At 42.7% G+C, this 21,739-nt stretch overlaps 1 protein-coding gene and 1 long non-coding RNA gene across 5 annotated transcripts in view; one reads left to right on the top strand and one right to left on the bottom strand.

Moving 5' to 3' along the window:
* LOC146304921 (uncharacterized) overlaps positions 1-21,739 on the bottom strand; it is a 135,837-nt gene that overhangs the window by 65,432 nt on the left and 48,666 nt on the right. The gene's annotated exons all lie outside the window — the stretch shown is intronic.
* The window catches only part of LOC146304922 (mitogen-activated protein kinase kinase kinase kinase 4-like), a 39,006-nt gene continuing 17,589 nt past the window's right edge, over positions 323-21,739 (top strand). For all 4 annotated transcript variants that reach the window (XM_084713888.1, XM_084713885.1, XM_084713884.1 and 1 more), the window contains exons 1-6: positions 323-595; positions 946-1,011; positions 14,568-14,624; positions 19,669-19,794; positions 20,240-20,350; positions 20,454-20,544. In XM_084713888.1, coding sequence (XP_084570014.1) covers positions 539-595; positions 946-1,011; positions 14,568-14,624; positions 19,669-19,794; positions 20,240-20,350; positions 20,454-20,544 — 508 coding nt within the window. In that variant the 5' untranslated portion in view covers positions 323-538. The remainder of the gene's footprint in view (positions 596-945; positions 1,012-14,567; positions 14,625-19,668; positions 19,795-20,239; positions 20,351-20,453; positions 20,545-21,739) is intronic.

Here is a 21,739-nt window from a genome sequence, read left to right as displayed (position 1 = left end):
AGAGCCTATAGTAGAAAAATAAATTATGAAAATAAAATTAATCAATGTAATGAGAGACAAATACATATTCTACATAAATTGAAAATATAATAATGACAGAGCTAAATCTTTACATAAATAAATAATGAAAACAAAAATGTTTCGTGAAAAGGTAAAAAAAGAAATAATATGTAAATAACATAGATAAAAAATATACAATGATAGAATAAAATGTGCATTTATAAAATAAAATATAATTCAATAAAATAATAGTAATCTCCTTCCAGGCTTTTATGCTGAAACTCCTCGGCGGAAGTGGAAGTTTTCAGCCCAGCTTGTCACCAGAGGCAGAGCTGGGAGAGAGCGGACGGTGGATCCCGCTGCTGCCACCTCAACATGGAGTAGCGAGAGCCCAGCAGCATTTACAGCTCAGGAGCGGAGCCCACCGAGAGGAATACGCGACGGCCTCTGTCTGATTCATCCGCCCAAGTCCCCGCAAATGCTACAGCGGCGGTTCTTTTCTCTTCACGCAACGGAAAGCTCGGCTTTTATTTGAAAGATGGCGAACGACTCTCCAGCTAAAAGTCTAGTAGACATAGACTTGGCTTCATTGCGGGTGAGTGCTGCTGCCGAACCGAGCCCGTGCGTGTGTTTTTTTCCTCTTTTGCTGTGTTTTATTTCACATTTCTCGATAAAACACGCGTCCCTCTGCGTGACTAGCATTAGCAAGTTTTAACCTGCCCTCCAGTGTCTCCTCTTGTTAGAGCTGAAGTCTTGAAAATGACCGCTGAGCCGTAGCGAGGTGTTGCCAGTGTCTGGTTTTCCTTTGTTCGAGATGCATTTGGCATGTAGGGGAGACCAGGGCGCAACAGCTGGCTCACACTGGACCATGTTGTGTAGAAAAGAAAAAATATTAACATCGCTATTTAACCACGCTGAATCACATTTCTGTCTTTTTCTTTTCAGGATCCAGCTGGGATATTTGAATTGGTGGAGGTAGTTGGAAATGGCACCTATGGACAAGTATACAAGGTTGGTTGGAGGCGCAGTGCATGGCCTGTCCTGTTTTCACAGTCAATGTTTTTTTTCCCCCTCTTATCAAGCCAGGGAACAAAGGAAGAGACATTAAAAAGACACGTCCCTCAGATGTTGTTATCTCTGACGGTTAAGCCAAAGGAAATGGATAGATGTAGTGTTAGTTTCCTGTTATAGTAGCTTGTTTTGGTATCAGTCTGATCAGTCTGGTGTTATTCAGCTGGGAGGTGTGTGTAAAGAGTGAATCAGACAGTCTACAGTCTGATGCATCACCCATCTTACATCACCTGCTTTACTGAAAACTAGGTGAGGAGGCTCGGATGGAGAAATCTGTCATAATCCTGCTGGCCTCATGTCTCTGTCTGCAGCTTTTTTTTTCTTCTTTTCTATATATATATTTTTAACGAACCCTAATTTCATATCCTGTTTAAATCAAGACTTTTCCACCTCAGTGGATGGGAATCCCACGTCCCTGGGCCATCTGCTCTCGGTGTCACATTTCTCTGTTGAAAATTAACATTGCGGCTGTTGAAAGACATCGCCAAGGAGGGAGAGAAAGACTGGTGCAGAAGTCAAAGATGTGGTCACTCCGTTTTAAAGGAGGGACGGCCTTGGGATTGGAGAGTCTGATGTTGTAATGGGCCTCCTTGTGTTGTGATTGCTGCAGCTAGCTAGTCAGTGGAGGCTCCATTTTGTTGCCGGCTGCTGCTGCTACACTCCTCAATGACATTTAAGCACATATACCTATAGGATAAGCAGCATAGACAGCAGAAGAAGAAGAGGATGGCGCCTGCAGGTCTGCAAAGAGACTTACACCTGCATTCTGTCTAATGGCCAGCAGGTGCAGAAGTCTTGTACGAAAGTGACCCTACTTCTCATTTGATTTATGACCTCAGTACACAGTTTTCTAATGTGTTTTTTCCTCCCAAATCCTAGCAGCAAGTCCTTTTCTATACAGCATGATCTTCATTTTGTGAATTATGGTCCCATGTAGAGTAAAACACATGTTAAAGCAGGGTATGCTTTAGGGCGGGGCTACCGTGTGATTGACAAATCATTTTCAGTGAGTTGCAGCTAGAAGGGAACCCAAGAAACTTCAACAAGATATGTGTGTGTTGTATTTTTTTATTGTGCATGTTGTACAAACTAATTATGTTTTATAAAGTAAGATCTGGAAAGGGTTAGTGGCAAAAAACACTCGCCTATGGTCAGGGAAAAATTATGGTTTGGGTTAAAATGAATTTGTCGGGTTTTGCGTTCCAGATGTCTGCCGTTGCGTTTACGGTTTCTAACGGAGCCTCCTGAAACTCAGATCAAACTGTAAAATGAGGCAGTGCTGATCAAACATAGATGAATATTATGTTATTACATCGCCTATTTTTTTGCTTAAAATGTTCTCAGAAGCAGATCACGACCAGACATTTAATCCAAGCCTTGTGAAACGAGATTTCTATTTGTCGTTTCTTCATTGTGCATGTTGTATTAACTAATTATGGTTAAAGATATAACAACATTGTGACTAAGATATTGGGTTATTTAATGACAGTATGTAATATAAGAAACATTGCGACCAGGTGGCTGCAATTTCTTTTGTTTCTGGTTTCCAAAGCTTCCTGAAACTTAGATCCTGTCAGACTAGTACTGATCAAATATGGATTAATATTGTGTTACTTATTTTCCTATTTCTCGCCCAGAATGTTTTCAGAAATATAATTTAGTGTATTGTTTAGTTGTAACACAAGAAAGACTGCGACCAGGTGACCATTTTCCAGCTGAGCCTCCTGAACAGGGCTGTGTGAAAGCAGGTATCATTTGACTGGAGAAGTTTTAATACTCCTTGGTACTGGATTATTTCTATCGATACCTTTAAAATTGTTGAGTACCGATGCTCAGCCCTACTCCCGAACCTCAGATCCGGTTGAACTAGTCAGTGCTGATCAAAAATAGATCAGTATTTTGCTGCTGTGTTGCATATTTGTTGCTTATTTTGGTGCTTTGTTAAACTGTAATATGGGAAAGATTGCGACGAAGAAGGCTGCCATTATTTTCTGGTGAACGGATAAGCCAAAACCACGCACTTGCCAAGTCACAGTATGTCACCCTGCAGCTTCAGACTCCAGCTCTTGTTAGTACTGCGCATACTCTGGTTACAAAAAAACAAGATGGCGACCCCTTTAATGCCAAATTTGAGGCTTCAGAAGCAGTGGGTGATGTCACAGTGGCTATGATAAGCAGACATCTCTTTCTGCTAAGGCACATGCTGTTAGAGGCAGGCTAGCCAAAAAAACATCAATTTGCTTGTGCGCTAAGCAGCGAGCTAAGCTGAGTATTTAATTCTGACAGCCCACAGTGCTCCAGTGACCTGCATTCAATCCCCTGGTGCAGTGAACTTCCAGGATCCCCCCCCCCCGCCTCTCCTCCCTGCCTCAACTCCCAGAGCGAACCCATCTGTGTGCGTGCGCTCATACGATCACCCCACCTGAGATCACCCCCGCGCCGCCGCGTGGAGAGAAGCAGCGGATGATTGTCATTAGGAAGTGTGATGCTCGCGTGCTATCTTCCCACCAGATGGTTTTGAGCCAGCCGTATTGGGACGGAGAATTACTGCTTCTCCCTCTTTTTGTCCCTTTTAATCTCTCGCTCCATTCACTGTCCAATGCTAATTCTATTTGCGAGTGCTGCTGCTGTGTGGGAATGGAGCTCGTACAAGAGAGGGCCTGTCAGATTAGCCTGCAGTTGACACAAAGACACGCTCGCAAACAGCCCGCATGAGATAAGCCAAACTGTCTATAACCAAGTCATAGCTTAGTGTGCTGCAGACCTTTCGATCAGGGCATTGACTGTCATGTTAACCAGTTGAATGAGCATGTGGCCTGTGAGCATGTGCAGTGGGAGTGTTGGAGGGAGGGGGGTGGTGGCTGCAACTGGTAGAAGAGCAGCTGTCCAGTTCCAGACAGAACTCACAAAGCTGAGTTTGTCTCCCTGCTCTTTGGGTTCCCTCTCAGTCCGTCAGTCAGTTGGATCCACAGAAAGGAGGAGTTTGTCCGCGGGGTTTCAAACGCCAACTGACTGAATAATCACAGCAGCCCCCCAACTGAAAACGGGGTGGAGTTTCTGCTCCCTCTGAGGCCTTTTTCTGCTTTGTCAAGCACTTGGTCACAGACTGCAAAGCCCTTTTAGATAACACAATGTGACCAAGCTTCTTTGCTCCTTGATTTGTGGTGACTTTTGATTCCTTTTGAGACATTTCTCCCCTTTTTTTTATTTAAGGTGGACTATAGGGAGTAAAATGTCTGATCTTGATTAATATTGAATTTAAAGTTAGTTTTTGCAACAAATGTCAAGTGCACAAGGGCGGTTCTTTTATTTATTTCTTGCATTTCATAATGGATTGATCCGTTAACTTCAGATGATAAAAAAGTAGTGCAGCAGCTAATTATTATTTTAGTAATGTGACAGTAATAAGCTGATTTTTAGTACTTGAGTTGCTCCAAAGTTTCTTGAATTGTTTTAGACCTTACATATAGTGTTTTTGTTCTTTAATAAGACATAGCTATAATATTATAACAGTTTTTGTTTTGCAGCTTTTCACTGATTAATATTCCCAGTGGTTTCTTTGGTGTATTGCAGCCTGTTTAGAAATAATTTTAAAAAACAGCACACAGAGGTAGCATACTGATATGCAATACTAGCCCCGAAAGTTGGCTTTTATTTGTAGCCCTGTTCACTTCTTCGTTGGTCTTTGACAATGTTAGACTCTGTTGTTTGATCCAGTTGTCCAGCTGTTCTCATCCAGCTGGACTTTGACGTCTTTGGTTAAATAGAACTTGTCGGAAGACGGGTCCCTCTAATTTCAGTCGTATTATTGAAATATTTCAAACAACACTTAGCTGATTACGACCTATCACTGCAGGCCGAGCATCAGATCCCACCAGAGCCTACTTATGCGCCTCTGCTGCTGTGTCGCACCACTTGCAGCTTTTACCCAGAAAATTAAAGAACCAAGCTGTTCTCTAAGACCCGAGAAGCCATGTCAAGGTTCTCGTGGCCATGCTGTGCCGCTGGCTCTCCAGCTGGACTCTCTTGCCAAGAGGGCAGCCGTTGCCCCTGGAGAGGTGCCAGATTACAGTCGACTTTTGAAAACACAGCACAGCAGATTCTGACTGATGGCCATAATGAGAATTACGTTATGGCTAAAAAGGCGCTTTTTTCAAAATCACTTAATTCTGGCCAGACGGCTGATTCTATTTCAACCTATACCATCATTTTTAACCACATTGTTAAGATTTTATACCAGTAAATTGCTGTTGCAGGTTTGCATTTTTAATTCGGAACCAAACTCACATTGCATCTATTCCTGACTTTTTTTTAAAGGGTGACTCCATCTGTGTTTTTTTCTGTTTTTCCAAATAGAAATGCTTACACAGCAGTTATTTCAGAATTTACGGCATGTTATTTTAGAGAAAACGTGTATTTTGAGATATATTTCGTATATCACAAAATAACCTAATAGCTCTCGCTGCATAAGGAGATTCTCTCTTGAGCTTCTCATCCTCCCTCAGTCTTTATCAGCTGGCGGTGAACCAGCTGGCTCTGCACACCATCTCAGGTGCCTCTGCTCTCTGGATATAGGAATTTAAAAAAAAGAAAGAAAGAAAGAGCTAGAGTAATGATAACACAGAAAAAGACATGATTCCTCAAACTGTGCGTGGTATGCAGGGAAGATTCCCTCTGCTCTACAGAATGGCCATATATAGTCAGGCCTGAGGCCGCGGGCCCCCGCTGAACTGCCCCCCTGCCTGCTATGCATCCATTGGGTGTGCCAAGGCTGTGCCCACCAGTATTTTCATCCCATCATGCCCCTATGTTGCATGTGTACGCATGTGTGTTTTTTGGTTAAAATCTGTGGTGCGTTGACTGGAGGCTGTATTTGGTGCAATCAAAAGCAAGGTCATGTGGCTGAAAACTCACCAAAGCACAAACAGAGAGATGATTAATGTTTTTATGTGCATTATGCATGTCACAAAACAGGCTTTTCTAGTAGGTTTGTGTGGTATCACATGTTAAAGACCAATTTTCTGCAGCAAGCTTAATACAAGGGCACCTTATTTCTATATCTCAGCAGCACAGTCCTCCTCCATCTCTTCCTTTGTTTTCTTTTCTAACCTTAGGGGCAGCCTCGCCCCTGCCCTCAGGACAAGAAGCTCTGTCCTCAGGGGGGCCAGCGATGTCTGACGGGCTCGAGGGCTGGGAGCTGCCGCTGAGGAGGGAGCAGAACCTCTCGTGCAATCTGTTAAATGCCCACCAGTGCCATATGGCGCTGGGCGAGACTGGTGCTTACCTCAGGGCAGTGGTTATGAGCCATCCAAGCAGCAGCAAGGTGCTCCGAGTGTTTGTTCAAAAATTAAGAAACGGAGGATTGTGGGTTTTACAAAACAGCTGGAAGTCTGCAAACAGGTGAACGATGCTGCAGGTTGGAGGTGCCTCGCTCACCACAGAGGGGGTGGGGGGTGGTGTCTGACTTCAGTTTAATCCTCATCGACCTCTGTGCCACTGCCTGCAGGGTATCCTGCTTCGGTCCTGTAACAGAGCAGGAACATTTCCTGCAGTTTGTTGACGCTCATATCGGATGATTAAGACGTCAGTGTTAATAATCCAGTCTTGGTCACCAGTTAACAAAAATCTAATAATGATGTTATCAGCTAATAAACATTTAGAGACAAATTTTTGGCAACTGTTTTTTTTTTATTTGGCAGATTTTTATAGTTGGAACAAAAGACTCTTTTCATGGCAGCCATATTGATATCAAATAGTAGGATAAACACAGGTGCTACAATGATACTAATTAAGATCCCATTCCATTTAGTGTAGCAGAGCCGTGTATGATAGCAGCATCCTCATTCTGTTTGACCTGAATGGAATGGAACCTTGATTAGTATCATTGGTAACACCTGTGTTTGCATTACTATTTCACTTCAAAATTGCTCATAACACATTCATGCGCCTAGTTTTTATGTGCGCGAGGTTTGAGACTAATTAAACGCCATAGAGGAGCTCCATTTCTCGCTCTTTGTCAGTCTTTTGACTCTCTTTCGGTGTAGCTGGTGCAACGTCTCCTTCCTCGCAAAAAAAAAGACCATGACAGCTGTAGAAGCTTCAGCGTATTCAACCCTAGTTATATATTTTATTGTGTACTTACCCCAAATGTAAATCCACAATTCATTCAGGGTAACTGTGCATCTGTGGTACAGAGGGACACATTATGACAGATGATCAAATTAATTGATCCTCAAGTATTTCATCACTGCTTGTAAAGTATAATTCGATTAGATCATCCATTGTGTTTATAACACACGGCAAGTGGCTGAGGTTTTTTTTCTTGCAAATTTATGAATTTATAATCTTGACTTCTCATAAACTGGTGAGTTTTATTTTGACATTTATGACTTTAATCTCAGAGACAATCCAAGTTTTTTCTTGTGCCTGTATGATTTTGATTTGGGAAGTTTTTCCTTAACATTTTACTCCCTCTGAGGCCCTAATACACCTTCATAAATACATAGGAATGTAGGCCTTTGACTAATTTGTCAGTCAAATTAACAGTAGTGAATATAACTAGTAATGAGTGGCTGCTTGCAGAGCAGTGGATTGGATTTGTTGTGCTGCAGGTTTCCTAATGAGTGACTCTTGTATAAGGCTCATTGGTAAAGGTCCTGGGAGTCTGGCTTCTGATTGGCTGTGGAGCTTTTAGGTCAGAATTGGGGGGTGTTGAATGTGTCAGCCAGGCTGCAGCAGGGGCCGGGGTCCCATATTGTTCCACACTCTCTTTCTGTGTTAGCACACAGGCGAGCAAGTCCACTCATTTGTGCTCTTTTTAAATAGCTGAAAGGCATGTGTGAAACATTTCAAGCTCAAGTTAAAGTGGACACACACGCAAACACACACTCCTCCGCTCTGCAGCCTCTCTAGCCGACACAGTGTGCGTCTCTTTTGTCCCCCATCCATCTTCCCCACAGTGACCCTCTCCCTAATGGGTGTCACAAGACCCGCAACGTCCCCTGACTGGCCACGCTGCCTGAACAAAACTCTCTGTGTCTGTCTGTCGGTGTGTGTCTGAGTGTGAGTTCATGCCACTGTCTGTGTGTAGCTCATTGAGCCACCTCATTACCCGAGTGGTGTCGAGATGAGACACAAAGGCGCTGGCAGACGAGACAGTATCTTGCCTGTCTTTCTTCAGGGCCTCTACTTGACAGCTCTTTTCTCTTTTCGTGACCACGTTTCCTCAAGAAATGTCTTGTTTTAATGTGCTGATGCGCAGGGACAAATAGATCCTCTCATGTAACCAGGAAACACCACAGTCCAAAACGAGGAAAAAAATCTATACAAGTGTACGCTTTATTATAATATTTTCACCACTTGCTTTCTCCAAACCAACCAAACTCCATAAACGAAACAGCAGCACATTTCTCAGCTTCCTACACCGCTGATCCTGCTGCTTCTCCAAACTGGGTGCATGTTGATCTCCAGCTGCTGCCGCTAATACACTGATCTGAACTATCCCTTTAAGACCCACTCAGCTTGCTCCCATCCGTGCCACATACAGTTAAAAAGCATTTCCTAAACAACAGCTCATCCTCTAGTTTTATGACATCATACCAGGGCTGAGGATATTTTCTCACAGTGTGACTCCCACGAGCCACTTTCCCTGCCTAAAAACCTGCAAACTAGCAAGTGAAGCAGACATACCTATCAATTACGGCTATAATTTACTGCATTTGGCTGCTGGCTGACTTTGCCTTTTAAACCCTTAAAGCGTTGCTGAAATATTTAAATTCATGTTCATTCCTGAGGAAGGACTCCACCATGCTTCCTTGCTCCCTCACAGCAGCCGACCACTGCACTCTGATCAATAGACGTACAGTCACATCAGCTGGCCTCCTGCTTGAGACTCTGATTCGGGTTTGCGTGCATTTGGTCTCATTGCGTCGTCATCCTTCCCTCTTCATCTCTCCACTCCCTTTCTGCCTCTTATTCTCCGTCCAGTCTCATTTCTTTCTTTGTCTCTGCCACTTCCATCCTCACTTCTCCAGGGAGTGCTGTAGCGGAGGCAGCGGGGCAGAGGCTGTGTGTGTGTGTGTGTGTGTGTGTGTGTGTGTGTGTGTGTGTGAGAACTGGGTCAGTGTGCTGGTATGCAGCAGCAGTATAAAGTGATAGAGCCCGGAGAGGCGTGGGGCACGGCTCAGGGCTGGATGTCATGTGCTGCCGCTTACTGCTGATTGATCCGTTCTTTCTGATGTCCGCTGTGGAAGGTGTAGGTTCATACGTCTTGCATCGGCTTCCCGAGGTAGATGGAGGTTGTGACCTGCCTTTTCATCACCTTCTCTGCCAGTTCAGATGTCACCTCAGATCTTCTCCTGACCCTTCACCGCCACGCTCTCACCGGTGACCTTTGGAAGAACCGAGCCGTGGCACCCAGCCGTCCTCTCCCTCCGTTCCTCGCTGTGTGAACTAATAACACGAAACCCAGTTTGTTTTGCACCTACATGGCCAGTTAGAAAGCGTGTCGCTCAACAACAGTAGGTCTGACCTGGTTAGAAAGCCAGCAAGCGTTTAGTGTGTGATTGATCTCACATTAATGTGAAAGACCCAGGGAGGGAGAGGCTCAGGATGCATACGAGCCCTGTGGAAAAGTGTATGGGAAACAGTACTCCCCTCCTTTGTCCACACTGCCTCTGTGGGCAGACCACTAACAATACTGCTGAGCATTACTGCTCACTTCTGTTAAGTGAAAATCCACCCTAAAACACAAATCACTGGCTTCCTACCAGCAACTGTGTTGAATTTACATGCACTAAAAATCATGTGGAGTGAATGTGAAGCATTGTGGACGTGTGGCAGCACCTGAAGTGCTTTAACTGGCAAAGTTTTACTTTATACATGCTCAGGATATAATGCACATTTAATGGGAGAGTTCAGATTCTACAAACGGCTCATGTCAGCACTCAGTTTAACAGAGCAGCCTGTTAGAGTTTGTAGCGTTGAGTGAGATTTCTTCTCCCAGCGTTGTTAATTGAGCCCTCACAGAATAGCGCATTTAGTTTTAGGGTAGATTTGAACTTAATGTCTCTGGCTCTAAAGGCAATAAGTCAGTCAGTGGTTTAGTGCTGAGCTGGAGGGAGGCCAGCAGCACATCTGGCCGTGGTTAAGAGGAGCTGCGATGGGAGGAGTGGAGATGGAGGCCAGGGAGGGCTGAGTGATAGCTCAGTGCCTCAGATAACCCCTCCACGGTCACGCCCAGCTCGCTGATTCAAGAGGGGGGACCTTCAGGGCCCAACCGCAGCCCCTCCTGTGGTCAGCCTGTGCCTGTTACAACTTAAGGGTCTGTGTAACAGGGGGCCCAACCACAGGACAGGGGGTGAAACGATCAGCTGATTATCGATTAGTCTATTGTCAGAAAATCGTCAGAACATTTATGAAAAAACAGTGACCGCTTGCTTTTTCCAGCTTCTCAAAATGTGAGGATTTACTCCTGTTCTGTTCAATATCATTATAAAGCCAAATTTTTGAGATAATAATATCTCTTTGACTAATACCTGCTCTGTCAGTGTTCTTGCCATAGAATTAATTATATTAGATTAAAGTAAATTAACTACACAATTGCTGCTGCAAAAGTTTCTGGTGATACAGAATTTATACAAACTCAGTTTGTTAGATCTTGTAGTTCTTAAGTCATTGATTCCTGCAGATTTTGCTCTTTATGCTGTTATGCTCAGTGATTAAATATCCTTGTGTTTGAGAAGAAGGACATAATTTAGGGCTCAGAGGGCTGCAAGTGGCCACTAATATCTGTAATAAATTAAGAGAAAGTAGCTCCTCCCTACCAAAGCCAAGGAGTGGCAGATGATTTATGGTGAAACTCAGGGCAGGAGCATGCGCCAGTACCTGGTGGAATATCCTTGTTTTTAAAAAAAAAATCTAAATTTTTGTTAATATTAATTGATATTTTGTTATCAAATATCTATCTAGCCTCAAAAATCAAGTAGCAATGATGCTATTATTGCCAACAAGTAGCCTAACTCTTAAATTGCAGTATAGAAATGCCAAAGATATATACATATATATGTATATATTTTAAAGATCAAAGTCCCAAAGTTTATTTTTCAGTTGTAAAATGTTCTGCTCTGTGCCACATTGTTGGATTTAAACTTCCCAAAATCAGTATTATATTGACCTGAAAAATCCACTATTGGCCAGCATGTGGTATGCTGTCAAAGTACTTGATCTTTGGTTAAATAAATGATACATACCAAACATCACTTAGTTTAAGCCTCTCAGTTGTGGGAAGTAGCTGCCTTTCTTTGTCGTATGTGATTTTAAGGGTTTTAAAATGTGAGTTGGACAAAACAAGCAACTTAAAGATGAAGTGATGGGCATTTTCCACCATTTTTCTTTTTTGTGGGTCGATAAAATATCCTACAAATTAATGGATGACGAAAAGTAATCATTAATCACAGGCCTCATCTGCATTCAAATGTTTTTTAAATGTTGATCTTACAGTCGCACTGAGAATACACGGCCAAATCTGCTGTTGACTTTGGTGCGCCCTCTGATTTTGTTTGCCAGTCCTTCACAGAATAACCTATTTAATAGAAGATTTGTAGGATCTATTGAGCGCGCTTGGCAGCGTCATTTTCCCAGACACAACTTTCCAAAAATCGGTTTAATTTATGAACATTCACGTAATTTATAATGACTCGTGCATTACATTGTCAACCCAAAAGTAGCTGCTCAGTGTTTTCCTCATTTCCATTGACAATGGATGGATGAAGTGAAGGGATAAAAGCACGCCAAGAAACTTGTGTGTAATCCTCCTATCGCTCGTGCTAATGTTGTGTAACCCAGTTGTTCTGTGGTATCAAAATGCAATAACCTTGTGGTCTAGATAACCCTATCTCCACCCAGAAGCTGAGTGACGTTTGGGTTTAGACGGCCATAAATTCTGCAGACTCACAGAGAAGGAATCACGTTCATATCCTCATTCTTCAACTCCTGGTATCTATTCCAAGCCACCGATCATAAATCAGCAATAAACCCAGTGTAAACAGACATTTGTGTTAGGCTGTCAAAGGTTTACACACATTTATCTAGGCACTTTCAACCGTAGAATTGTAAGAATTAACAGCTTCGGTTTATTAACAGCCAAAAAGAGAGATTAGTAAGGAGTTAGCTGGATCCCACAAATATCTGGATGGCCTCTCTGTGACTACATCCTCGGATCAAAGCAAGCTTTGTCTCAACAAAGTGTTCACGTCAGAGTGAGCTGGAGCGCTGATTAGAGGAGGGTTGCCGGAGAACAGAGACACTGTTGGCGTCTTGATTCTTCATTTTGAAGATGAGGACGGTTTAACCTGTACAGGTGCAGCGTTTACACCTGCATTGATTCCGATCATAATAAAAAAGAGAAATCGTGGTGGAAGTGAGTCAGTGTTGACTCTGTTTAGGATACAAACAAAATGGTGATTCATGCAGTAACATGCTTACAGTGTGTAATCCTTTCTCAACAATTAGACACTCCTCTTTTTGACGTGGATACACATCATTGTTGATAAGCTGTCTAAGAAGCTGTTAGTGTTGCCTGACTAAGAAATACTTAGTTATTACTAATGAAATAGGACTGCAGGTAACCTTTTTTCATTATTGGTCTGCCAAAACTCAAACGTATTCAATTAATCTGTAAAAACCAGCAAATATTCACCTTTGAGACGCACTGCACAGCCTGCAGCAGAGCATCATCTAGAGATTTTGTGTGTTGATCTGTTGTGGATCTCACATCCCTCTACAGTTTCAATGTCCATATCTTTAAAATATTTTAAAAATGCTGTTTTATTTTTAAACTCAACACTTCCATCTAGAATTAAAAGCCGGTTAGCATTTCTATGGACAGAAAGTCAGAAAATAAAGTCAGCCATGTCTGTTTTAGAGCAGCATTTGCTGACATTAGCAACAACAAGCTAATGTTCATACCAGACCAAGCCATACAGTCTAAGTGCACTTAAGCCATAGGGGTGAGGTTAACGACTCAGTTCCTCTTGGTGACACCTGTGACCAGTGACCCCAGTTGGGCTGCATCAGCTCGAGCAGCTAGCGGACGGGGGAGCTGACAGTCAGCCATAATGTCGGCCTCGGTGTTGTTTTTGTAGTGGCGACCCCTGGGATCAAAGTGGAGAGGATTAAAGGCATTGTAAAGTGTCCCTGTCATCCCCCTCTCCTGCCCAGCGAACACACAGGGCCCCTAAGCCTGCGTGGCTTTTATTGTCATAATCCATACAGTTTCAATTGACTATGGAATGCACTGGCTAAGATGATGGTGTTGGCGGTGGCGGGGGTGTGTGTCTTGTATGTGTGTCTGAGCCGCTGTGACTGTGCATTTATGTGCGCCTTCCTCCTGCAGCCGTGTATTGATGTATGTGTCCCTGATGGAGTTGCTGCAGTGACCAGCAGAGACTCAGCAGCAGCGTCACTGCAGTGTTGTCCCGGAGAGTCAGGAGGGGAATACCCAGACCGTACCCAGCTCCCAAATATGTCCCATGTTTTATCTCCTCTCAGGGCAGAGGGTTGGGAGGGTGGGAGGGCTTGTATAGAGGCCTCTATTTCTGTCCTTTGTTTATGTAAGGAGTGGCAGTAGGGTGTTAGGAGAGCAGAGGAGTCTGGGAATGTTGGGACTGTATAGCTTGGGAATTATATGCTCATCTGTGGTATGCACTGTATATAGGAGGCTCACTTATCATGTGGGATACAGATAATTGGAACAATAAAACAACTGGTTTCAGCTGATGTTTTGATGTGAATTTATAATCTGAATTTATTCAGATTCATTATTCATGCCTAATTATCCCTCATTAATACAATTAGGGCTGCAGCTAACAATTATGTTCATTAGCAGTTAATCTGTCAATTGTTTTCTTGATTAATTGAATGTTTTGTCTCTAAAAAATTGTAAAAAATATCCATCACGATTTCCCAGAGCCCAAGCTGACAACTCCAATTTTTTTTTGTTCAACCGGCAGTCCAAAACCCAAAGATTTCCAGTGCGCAGTGACTTCAAACGAAGAGAAGAAGCAAATCTTAACATTTTAGAAGCTGAAAACACCTCATGTCTGGCATTTTTATTAGCTCAGAAGAAAAAAGACAAATCCTACACACTGAATCACATGCAGAGGTGATAAGTGTGTGCAGGAATTGACTTTTTTTATTGGATTTTCAGGGGGGCACTTGATTCCTTGCACCGCAGAAGAAACCAAGCAGGCGGTGTGTGTGTGTTGTCTTCTAATCATCTGGCGTTTTTACGAGAAAATTGATTAATCATTTAACATCCAGATGATGTATTGATGGCCAGTCTCTGGGGTTAGATTCATCATGGCGACACCATGCAGATGATGTGCACACATCTCTTCAGTTCATTAATTATCACCCTGCTGACAGTTAATAAGAGTACTGAAAGTTTTCCAAGTGGTGTGTGGACCCTCATTCATCTCTGTTTTGTGTCTTCACAGGGACGTCATGTCAAGACTGGACAGCTGGCTGCCATCAAAGTCATGGACGTCACAGAGGTGAGGCAAAACAATCAGTATTGTTTCAGCTTGAAAGCACAATGTAAGCGTGTGCAGCAGACGCTGTGCAACGGATTCAGTGAAACTTTCTTTATGGCTTGATAGAAAATGAAAAGTTTTTCTTTTTTCATCGCTCATGACCTGACGAAGGGTTTGCTAGATAATGTTGCTTCATATAAACCCCCTATAGGTGGAAGGAGGGGACGGCATCAGCGCTCCCTGCAACCGCTTTTTGCTAATGGCTAAGTTTCCTCTTGAAAACCTCAGAAATGAATGCATATGGCATCATCCTCTAAAAATCTGACAAATTATTGGCTGCTTGTAATTTGTCAGTGATCTTTGAAGTACCTTCAATAAAAATGTGAGTCCACTGTGAAACTAAATAAAAGCAAAAATGGCTCTTGTTTGTTAGGATTGCTTTTTCGACACCATTACTTTCGAAGCTGTGGTTTGTGTACAGAAAAAAGTGAAGCATATCAGCTTGAGAACATTATTCTTTGATCTATTTGAGTCTGTGCTCTTTGTCTGGTTAATATTAAAATAAGCAGACATTCCAATAGATCTGACGTCTAAATGTTTTGGAGCTTACAGAGGAGAAAATACCGTGCTCTGTAATGACACCCCCCCCCCCCCCCCTCCCCATAATAAACAGCAGGGTAGGGGTAGAAGCAACAGGATGCTTATTGAGTGAAGTGCGTCATTTAGCGGCCGGCGGGCTGCCCTCAGCTGTGGGAGGTCCCGTCTGCAGATGAGAGAACGCACAACACAACCACACATCTCGCATATGCAGAAACACAAAGCAGAAGGTTTCAGAGTGGCAGCGAAGGCCAGCCGGGCCAGCCAGCCACCCACACGGCCAGAATAATGATGGAGGAATATGGGTGGAACCGTGCACGCACCAGTAACAGGCCTTCACTGGTGAGTTCTGGTTCATCATCTTCCCTGGGGGAGCGAAGTCTAAAGTCATCGGCTAAATTTCACCCATGCGTCACTCCCCGCACAAGGACACATTTACCAGTATTGAGTGGCACATTTTCTCTGCACACACAGGCACTGTGATCAGCGTGACCCCGAGGAGGCAGAAAGCCGTCTGCCCCGACTTGCCTGCTGCCACTCCTCACATAAGCCTTCGTCATGATGAGTCAGACCGACACACATGTCTGATTTGTTATCATGTGTAACCAATAGGTCGAGTGTTACCCAACCGTTTCCTGTTCTGTGCGACAGGACATCGCTGTAGGTGTGCCTTCTAGGCACATAGTAACATGAACAACAACGCTCCTATTTAACGGAAATCATTTGTCATATGTAGCAGGTCCTGACTGAAGCTAAACCTGTTTTACCATATGTTGAAATAGCCCCTTATTTATTCTTTAGGGTGTCAAATTGAAGGAAAAAGGTGAACAAACAGGTTTAGAAACATAACTAATGCAGATTCTTTTATATGTAGCACAAAGGCTCACTTATTAGATCGGTGAAAATAGTATGTATACAGAAATTAGGCTGAAGATTTTCAGAGACTTGTAGAATCTGTGTCAGGATGCGTTGACGCAGAAAACCTCACACACTTGACGTTTGTTTCCTGTCTTTGGTCACACGCGCGCATCTTCACAGCACCTCCTGCAGAGCCTAGTCTCATTCAGTACAGCACATAACACTGTTTAATATATTACTGCAGCTGACAGTTGTATTCAATATTTTGGATTAATTCCATCCCAGTTTCTCAACCTCCAAAGTTTTTCAGTGTCTTCTTTTGTCAGTTCAAAACCCAGAGATATTCAGTTTTATATGATATAAATCCATATTTGAGAGGCTGAAAATGCATGAATAATTACTTAAACGATTAATTGATTAATAGTTGGTGATTATTTATCTGTTGCAGCTCTAGTCTAATTTTGGGTGTGTGCCTTTAACACTAGCTTGTGCTGTGGCAAATGTCCTGTTATCATTCAGATGTTTATTACCTGCATGCCACTGCATGATTCACTGTGTGTTGTCTGTCACCATTAAACTGATAAAGCAGACTTCCTGGTCGGCCCATAGATATATTAAAAAATACCCAAGCCTCTCAGGTATGCTTCTCAGTGATTTTCTTTTTTTAAGTCAGTGTGACTGTGATTAATTTTTCATTTAACACCATGCTAATCAATTACAGTCTCAATTTTGCATTTGGTGTATGTGGATTATGACACAGTTTGATGTGAGGATATGTTGAGCTGCAAGGATTCGTTGATTGACGGAAAAATAATTGCCAGCTTCTCTGTTGATAATAAAAGCCATTAGAATAATTTTTCATGTAAAAATGGTAGCAAATGCTGTTTTCAGCCTCTCAAATGTGGAGATTTCCCTCTTTCCTCAGTTTATTATCATATTAAACCGAATATCGGATTTTTTTTCAGTTTATACTGACATTAGGGATCAAAAAAAACCTCAGATATTGATATATCAGCCAATATTCTTTACTTAAACATAAAATAATTACAAATAACTATTAAGAAAAAGTTGTGGTCCCACATTAAAAGGAAGCACCTGGATAGATAGACTTTCTTACAGATATCACACAAATTGATATCTAAAGTTATTTTAAAACCGTGATAAAAGTTCAGTGTGACTTCCTCACTATCTTTCTCACACCCGTGTGTCTTTTTGCATCTTCTGATCGCCGTCACTGTGGTCTTCGTGAGGCCGTGATGCACTCCCTCCCTCTGTCCTGGCTGCAGAGCTCATCCACAGGCACGCTGGCCTGTCCAGTGTCACTCTGACCCACATTCTCATCCCTGCTCCACATTCCCAAATCCAAACGCTCCTCCGCTCCTCCTCTACCGCTATACGGCCCCAAAGCTAAAAATGGATTCTACTTTGGCTCCGTTTTGATAAATATGAAAGCATCTTCAATCCGCTGGTACAGACTTGACTGCATAGTGGCTTTGTTGTCGTGTAGCTGCTTCTTGACAATCACAGATTACTAATAACTGTGTGTATTGTTTTCCCTCATATCCTCAGGCGCTGTCACTTGACAAATCTCCACTCCTCCTCCTCCTCTTTCTTCTTCTCTCTGTTATTCTCTCTTCCTCTCTCGCACACAGTGTGTCCGTCTCTCCCTCACCTCACCACCTGACTTGTGGCAGCGAGGCTTTCACTGTCGGGGAGTGTGATAATCCAACAGCTGCACAGCAGAGAGGGGGTGGATGGGGGAGGAGGAGGAGGATGACGGGGGTTGGGGGGGGGGTGCACACAACAGAAAGGCTTACGTCAACTCAAACGAGTCATGCAGCAGCAGTATGGCCGCCTGCATAGACAGCCAACTGCCATTTTGCTGTAGGTGATGCACACACAGCTGAGTGTAGTAGTGTGCACTCATAGTATCACCTTCCTCTTCACTTCACTACATGTTACTGTCGTGCATCCTGCTGATAAATGACATAAATAAACAGTAAATATAACGATTTTAACCGGACACATTGTGTTCTGCAGAGACAGTGCCGTGCGACCACCCCCACCTTTAGGCTCTGTCCCCCTCCTCCCACTGTACGTTCTATAGGAGAGGTCGCCTAACCATGAAGCACACCACTCGCGGGCCGATCCCTGCATGTGTTCAATTAGTGTGTCACTGTTAATCATTGTCAAGTCGCTATTGGGCGCACGCAGGGAGTTAGCACCGCAGCTAGCTGTGACCTTTTTATCAAGATGTGATACTGGACAGGTTTGCTTCTCTCCGTTCCTCTGAAGGCCAGTTTCAACAGAGACTAAACGCTGCAATTGAAGATACATCTGGCAGTTGATTTAGCTTCTTTAAACTTTGGATGAACCCACTGATTTCTCTGTTGCTTTCTGCTATTTGTCTGCAGGGTCTTTATGCGATTATCATGTCTGGTTTTAGGTTTCATTTTTAAAGGCCTCCATTACCACCCTTTCCTTAAGTGATCCTAATTATTAGTAATGCTATAATTTGTCATAAGTTTGCGTACTATAAAATAATTATTTTATAAATTAGATATTGTATCATAGCTGCTAATCAGGCCCTTACGATGATGGTTTTGGAAATTAATTATTGCCTCTGTCCCACGTTGAACCTTGTGTTTCAGTGACCATGTAGCTTACATTTTATGTTGGCTGATGAGATGATGACATAAAATTTGACATACTGTATTTGTAATCTTAAAGTAATCATTACATAGAAAAATGGGCCAGATATTTTTAAAACTTTGTAAATGATTAAAAGTTAGTACGTGTACGTGATCTTACGATCTTTCCTAAACCTACCAAAGTAGTTTTTGTGCCTGTTTTTGAAGCTCTAACCCGGGGATGTGGGGAAAAGATTAGATTCTTAGATGCATCGTGATGCAAATGTGGAAGATTCTGCATCGACTCAGAAATGTCAAAGATCGATTTGCTAAATTTTAGTTAGCGATGTGATGTTGACTGAACGAAAAAGGCAGAACTCGACTGTGAGGGCAGTGCAGCATCAGGACAATTTACAGCAGGCACGTGTTAAATTTGACCATTAAATGACCATTCATTAATGATGTTTACAATAAAGTGTCACTGCTTTCCTCTCAGCTTTCAACCACTCTGCTCAGGATAATGTGAGCCTGACACTAATGTATATCTGTGGGGGATTTGCCATCGATCTAATGTATATGTAGTTTTTTTGTTATGTAAGAGATTAGCGATAATGGCTACTGTACACATCAAGTCACAATGAGACTCACTCATGCATCATTAATCTCTAAACAAAGGAATCATAGATGGACGACTCCTGCTGCATTGTTGTAAAGCTTGAGTCCTAGACGCAATGAGGCCTGGCCGGGCTGCAGTGAAACAACACCAGGGCGTTGTCACATAGTTTGACACTTGCTATGACCCCAAGTATGGAAGTGAATTGATTTTGATCTGAAATGAAACATCACTCAAGGCCAGATGATGATTAAAGGCCGATGCCCACGCAGCGATGACTGTAGTATTTTTCCAGTTGAAGGACAAACGCCCACTTGTCTTTTTGCACCTTGTTTTGTAACATATGTGCGTTTGTGTTTTCGTCCAGGATGAAGAGGAGGAAATTAAACTTGAGATCAATATGCTGAAGAAGTATTCCCACCACAGAAACATAGCCACCTACTATGGTGCTTTCATTAAGAAGAGCCCCCCGGGACACGATGACCAGCTATGGGTAAGTCCTCAAATCCATTCAAGAAATTAAGGTTGAGTAAGAAAATATGTAGCTGCCGTGATTATTCCTTCCACCCAATTTAATTTCTCAGTCATTCTAAAAGGATAGTTTGCATTTTTTGAGGTGGGGTTGTATGAGGCACTTCACCATAGCCGGTCAATGCAAGTACCTTCACAGAAGCTCAGCAATGTAATGACAGCAGTGTGTGCAGCAAAATGTATTTTAGTAATTTAAAAAATTAATAGCGTGTAGGATCTCTATCTTGATATATATCTTGCAGCCAGACAGACTTTTGTGACAATAAACTGGCATTATTTGAGCCAAAAATCACTTTATGTTGCTCAACCAAACTCCAGTGGCAAAATCAGTAATTTCAGATCTTTATTTTTGTTTCCTTAGATAGAATTGATGGATCTGTTGATGAGTACCTGTGTGTTTTTTCTAGTTGGTGATGGAGTTCTGTGGAGCCGGTTCCATCACAGACCTGGTGAAGAACACCAAAGGAAACCAGCTGAAGGAAGACTGGATTGCCTACATCTCCAGAGAGATCCTCAGGGTGAGCTCCCTCTCCTTTTCTCCTCCCGCCTCGCCTCGCCTCGCCTCCTCTCCCACAGTCTCTCATGTCCTCTGTCTTTCTTTCTCCTCCTCCTCCGTCTCAGGGTCTCGCCCACCTGCACGCCCACCACGTCATCCACCGTGACATCAAAGGCCAGAACGTCCTGCTGACTGAGAACGCTGAAGTCAAACTCGGTGAGTGTCGGTGCAGGTTTTTCATGCGTTTGCTGACTTTTTCTCAGATCAGCGTCAGCAGTTGTCTTGCTGCTGAGGATCTATTGACAGTTTACGCTGCCCTAAATCAAATTTAATGTCTTGAGAGAACCTGGTGAAAAATTTGGTCATCTCAGTGGCCTGAGATTGTAGTGTGAGACAAGTCCTGTGCAGGCTGATATAAAGCCCCTGAAAACTTTGCATCAAATCTTGAGTTATTCTACATATTCATGAGGAGACATAAATTAAACCCTGCTCTGTTCATATTTCATAATATATGTCTGTTAGATTGAAACCTATGGGTGATACAGTGCCTGGCAACTTTTGTTTGTTGGGCTGTATTGTTGTTTTTTCCCCAAAAATCCAACTAATAAAATTCAAGTGTCAAAAAAAGGCTGTGAGAAAAGAAAGGACTGATAGACAAATGTGGGAATCTCCAATGTGACCAAAACCTGTTGTCAGAAAATTGTGCGTTTGTGTAATATAATTACTCATGGGAAGGAGCTGACCGAAGATCAGGAGTGTCAAAAAATTGTTTTACTACATTGTCAAAATATGAGAGCGGTACAAATGGACAGCAGCGGTTGTTTACAAGCGTTTATTTTCCATTTCCATGATAGCATTGTGATTCAGTGGACGACTGAAATGCTTCAAAATTGATTTTGTCCAGTCTGACACAGATTGTCAATCATGCAATGTTTGCTGTTATCATCGCAGTCTGTAGGTGCCTTTAGTCTGTTTCCATGAAAGAACAATCATAGACCTTTGACAAAGCAAAGAGTATCATCTTTTATGATGTGCAAATCTGCTAGTTAACCACTATGTATATCTGCTTACATTTAAACAGGACATCAATTTAGAAAAAAACAGGTTAATTTAGACATTTCTTATTTTTTACATACCTGCTGTGTTAGTGATGATTGAGTTGGCTTATGTTCAGTTGTGGCACATCATGCACTTTAAGACAAGTTTGTTCACGTGACAAATTCCATTCATGTTGCTGTAGACACCGGTGTTACAATCGGTCTGTCTTGCAGTGTCAACGAAGTGAAAGATAATTTGGGTGTTTGTTTTTTTGCTCAAGATTTTAATGAGTTCTTTCTTGGCCCACGTTACACCTCTGCCCCAAGTGTTAAGAAAATCAAGCCAGTAGTTTTTGCATAATGCTGCTGACAAA

This window comes from Lutjanus erythropterus, chromosome 24 (assembly GCF_056507025.1).
Source record: "Lutjanus erythropterus isolate fLutEry1 chromosome 24, fLutEry1.hap2, whole genome shotgun sequence".
Taxonomy (NCBI): Eukaryota; Metazoa; Chordata; class Actinopteri; order Lutjaniformes; family Lutjanidae; genus Lutjanus; species Lutjanus erythropterus.
The sequence above is the reverse complement of the archived record's forward strand: the minus strand, read 5'-3'. Positions and strand labels throughout refer to the sequence as shown.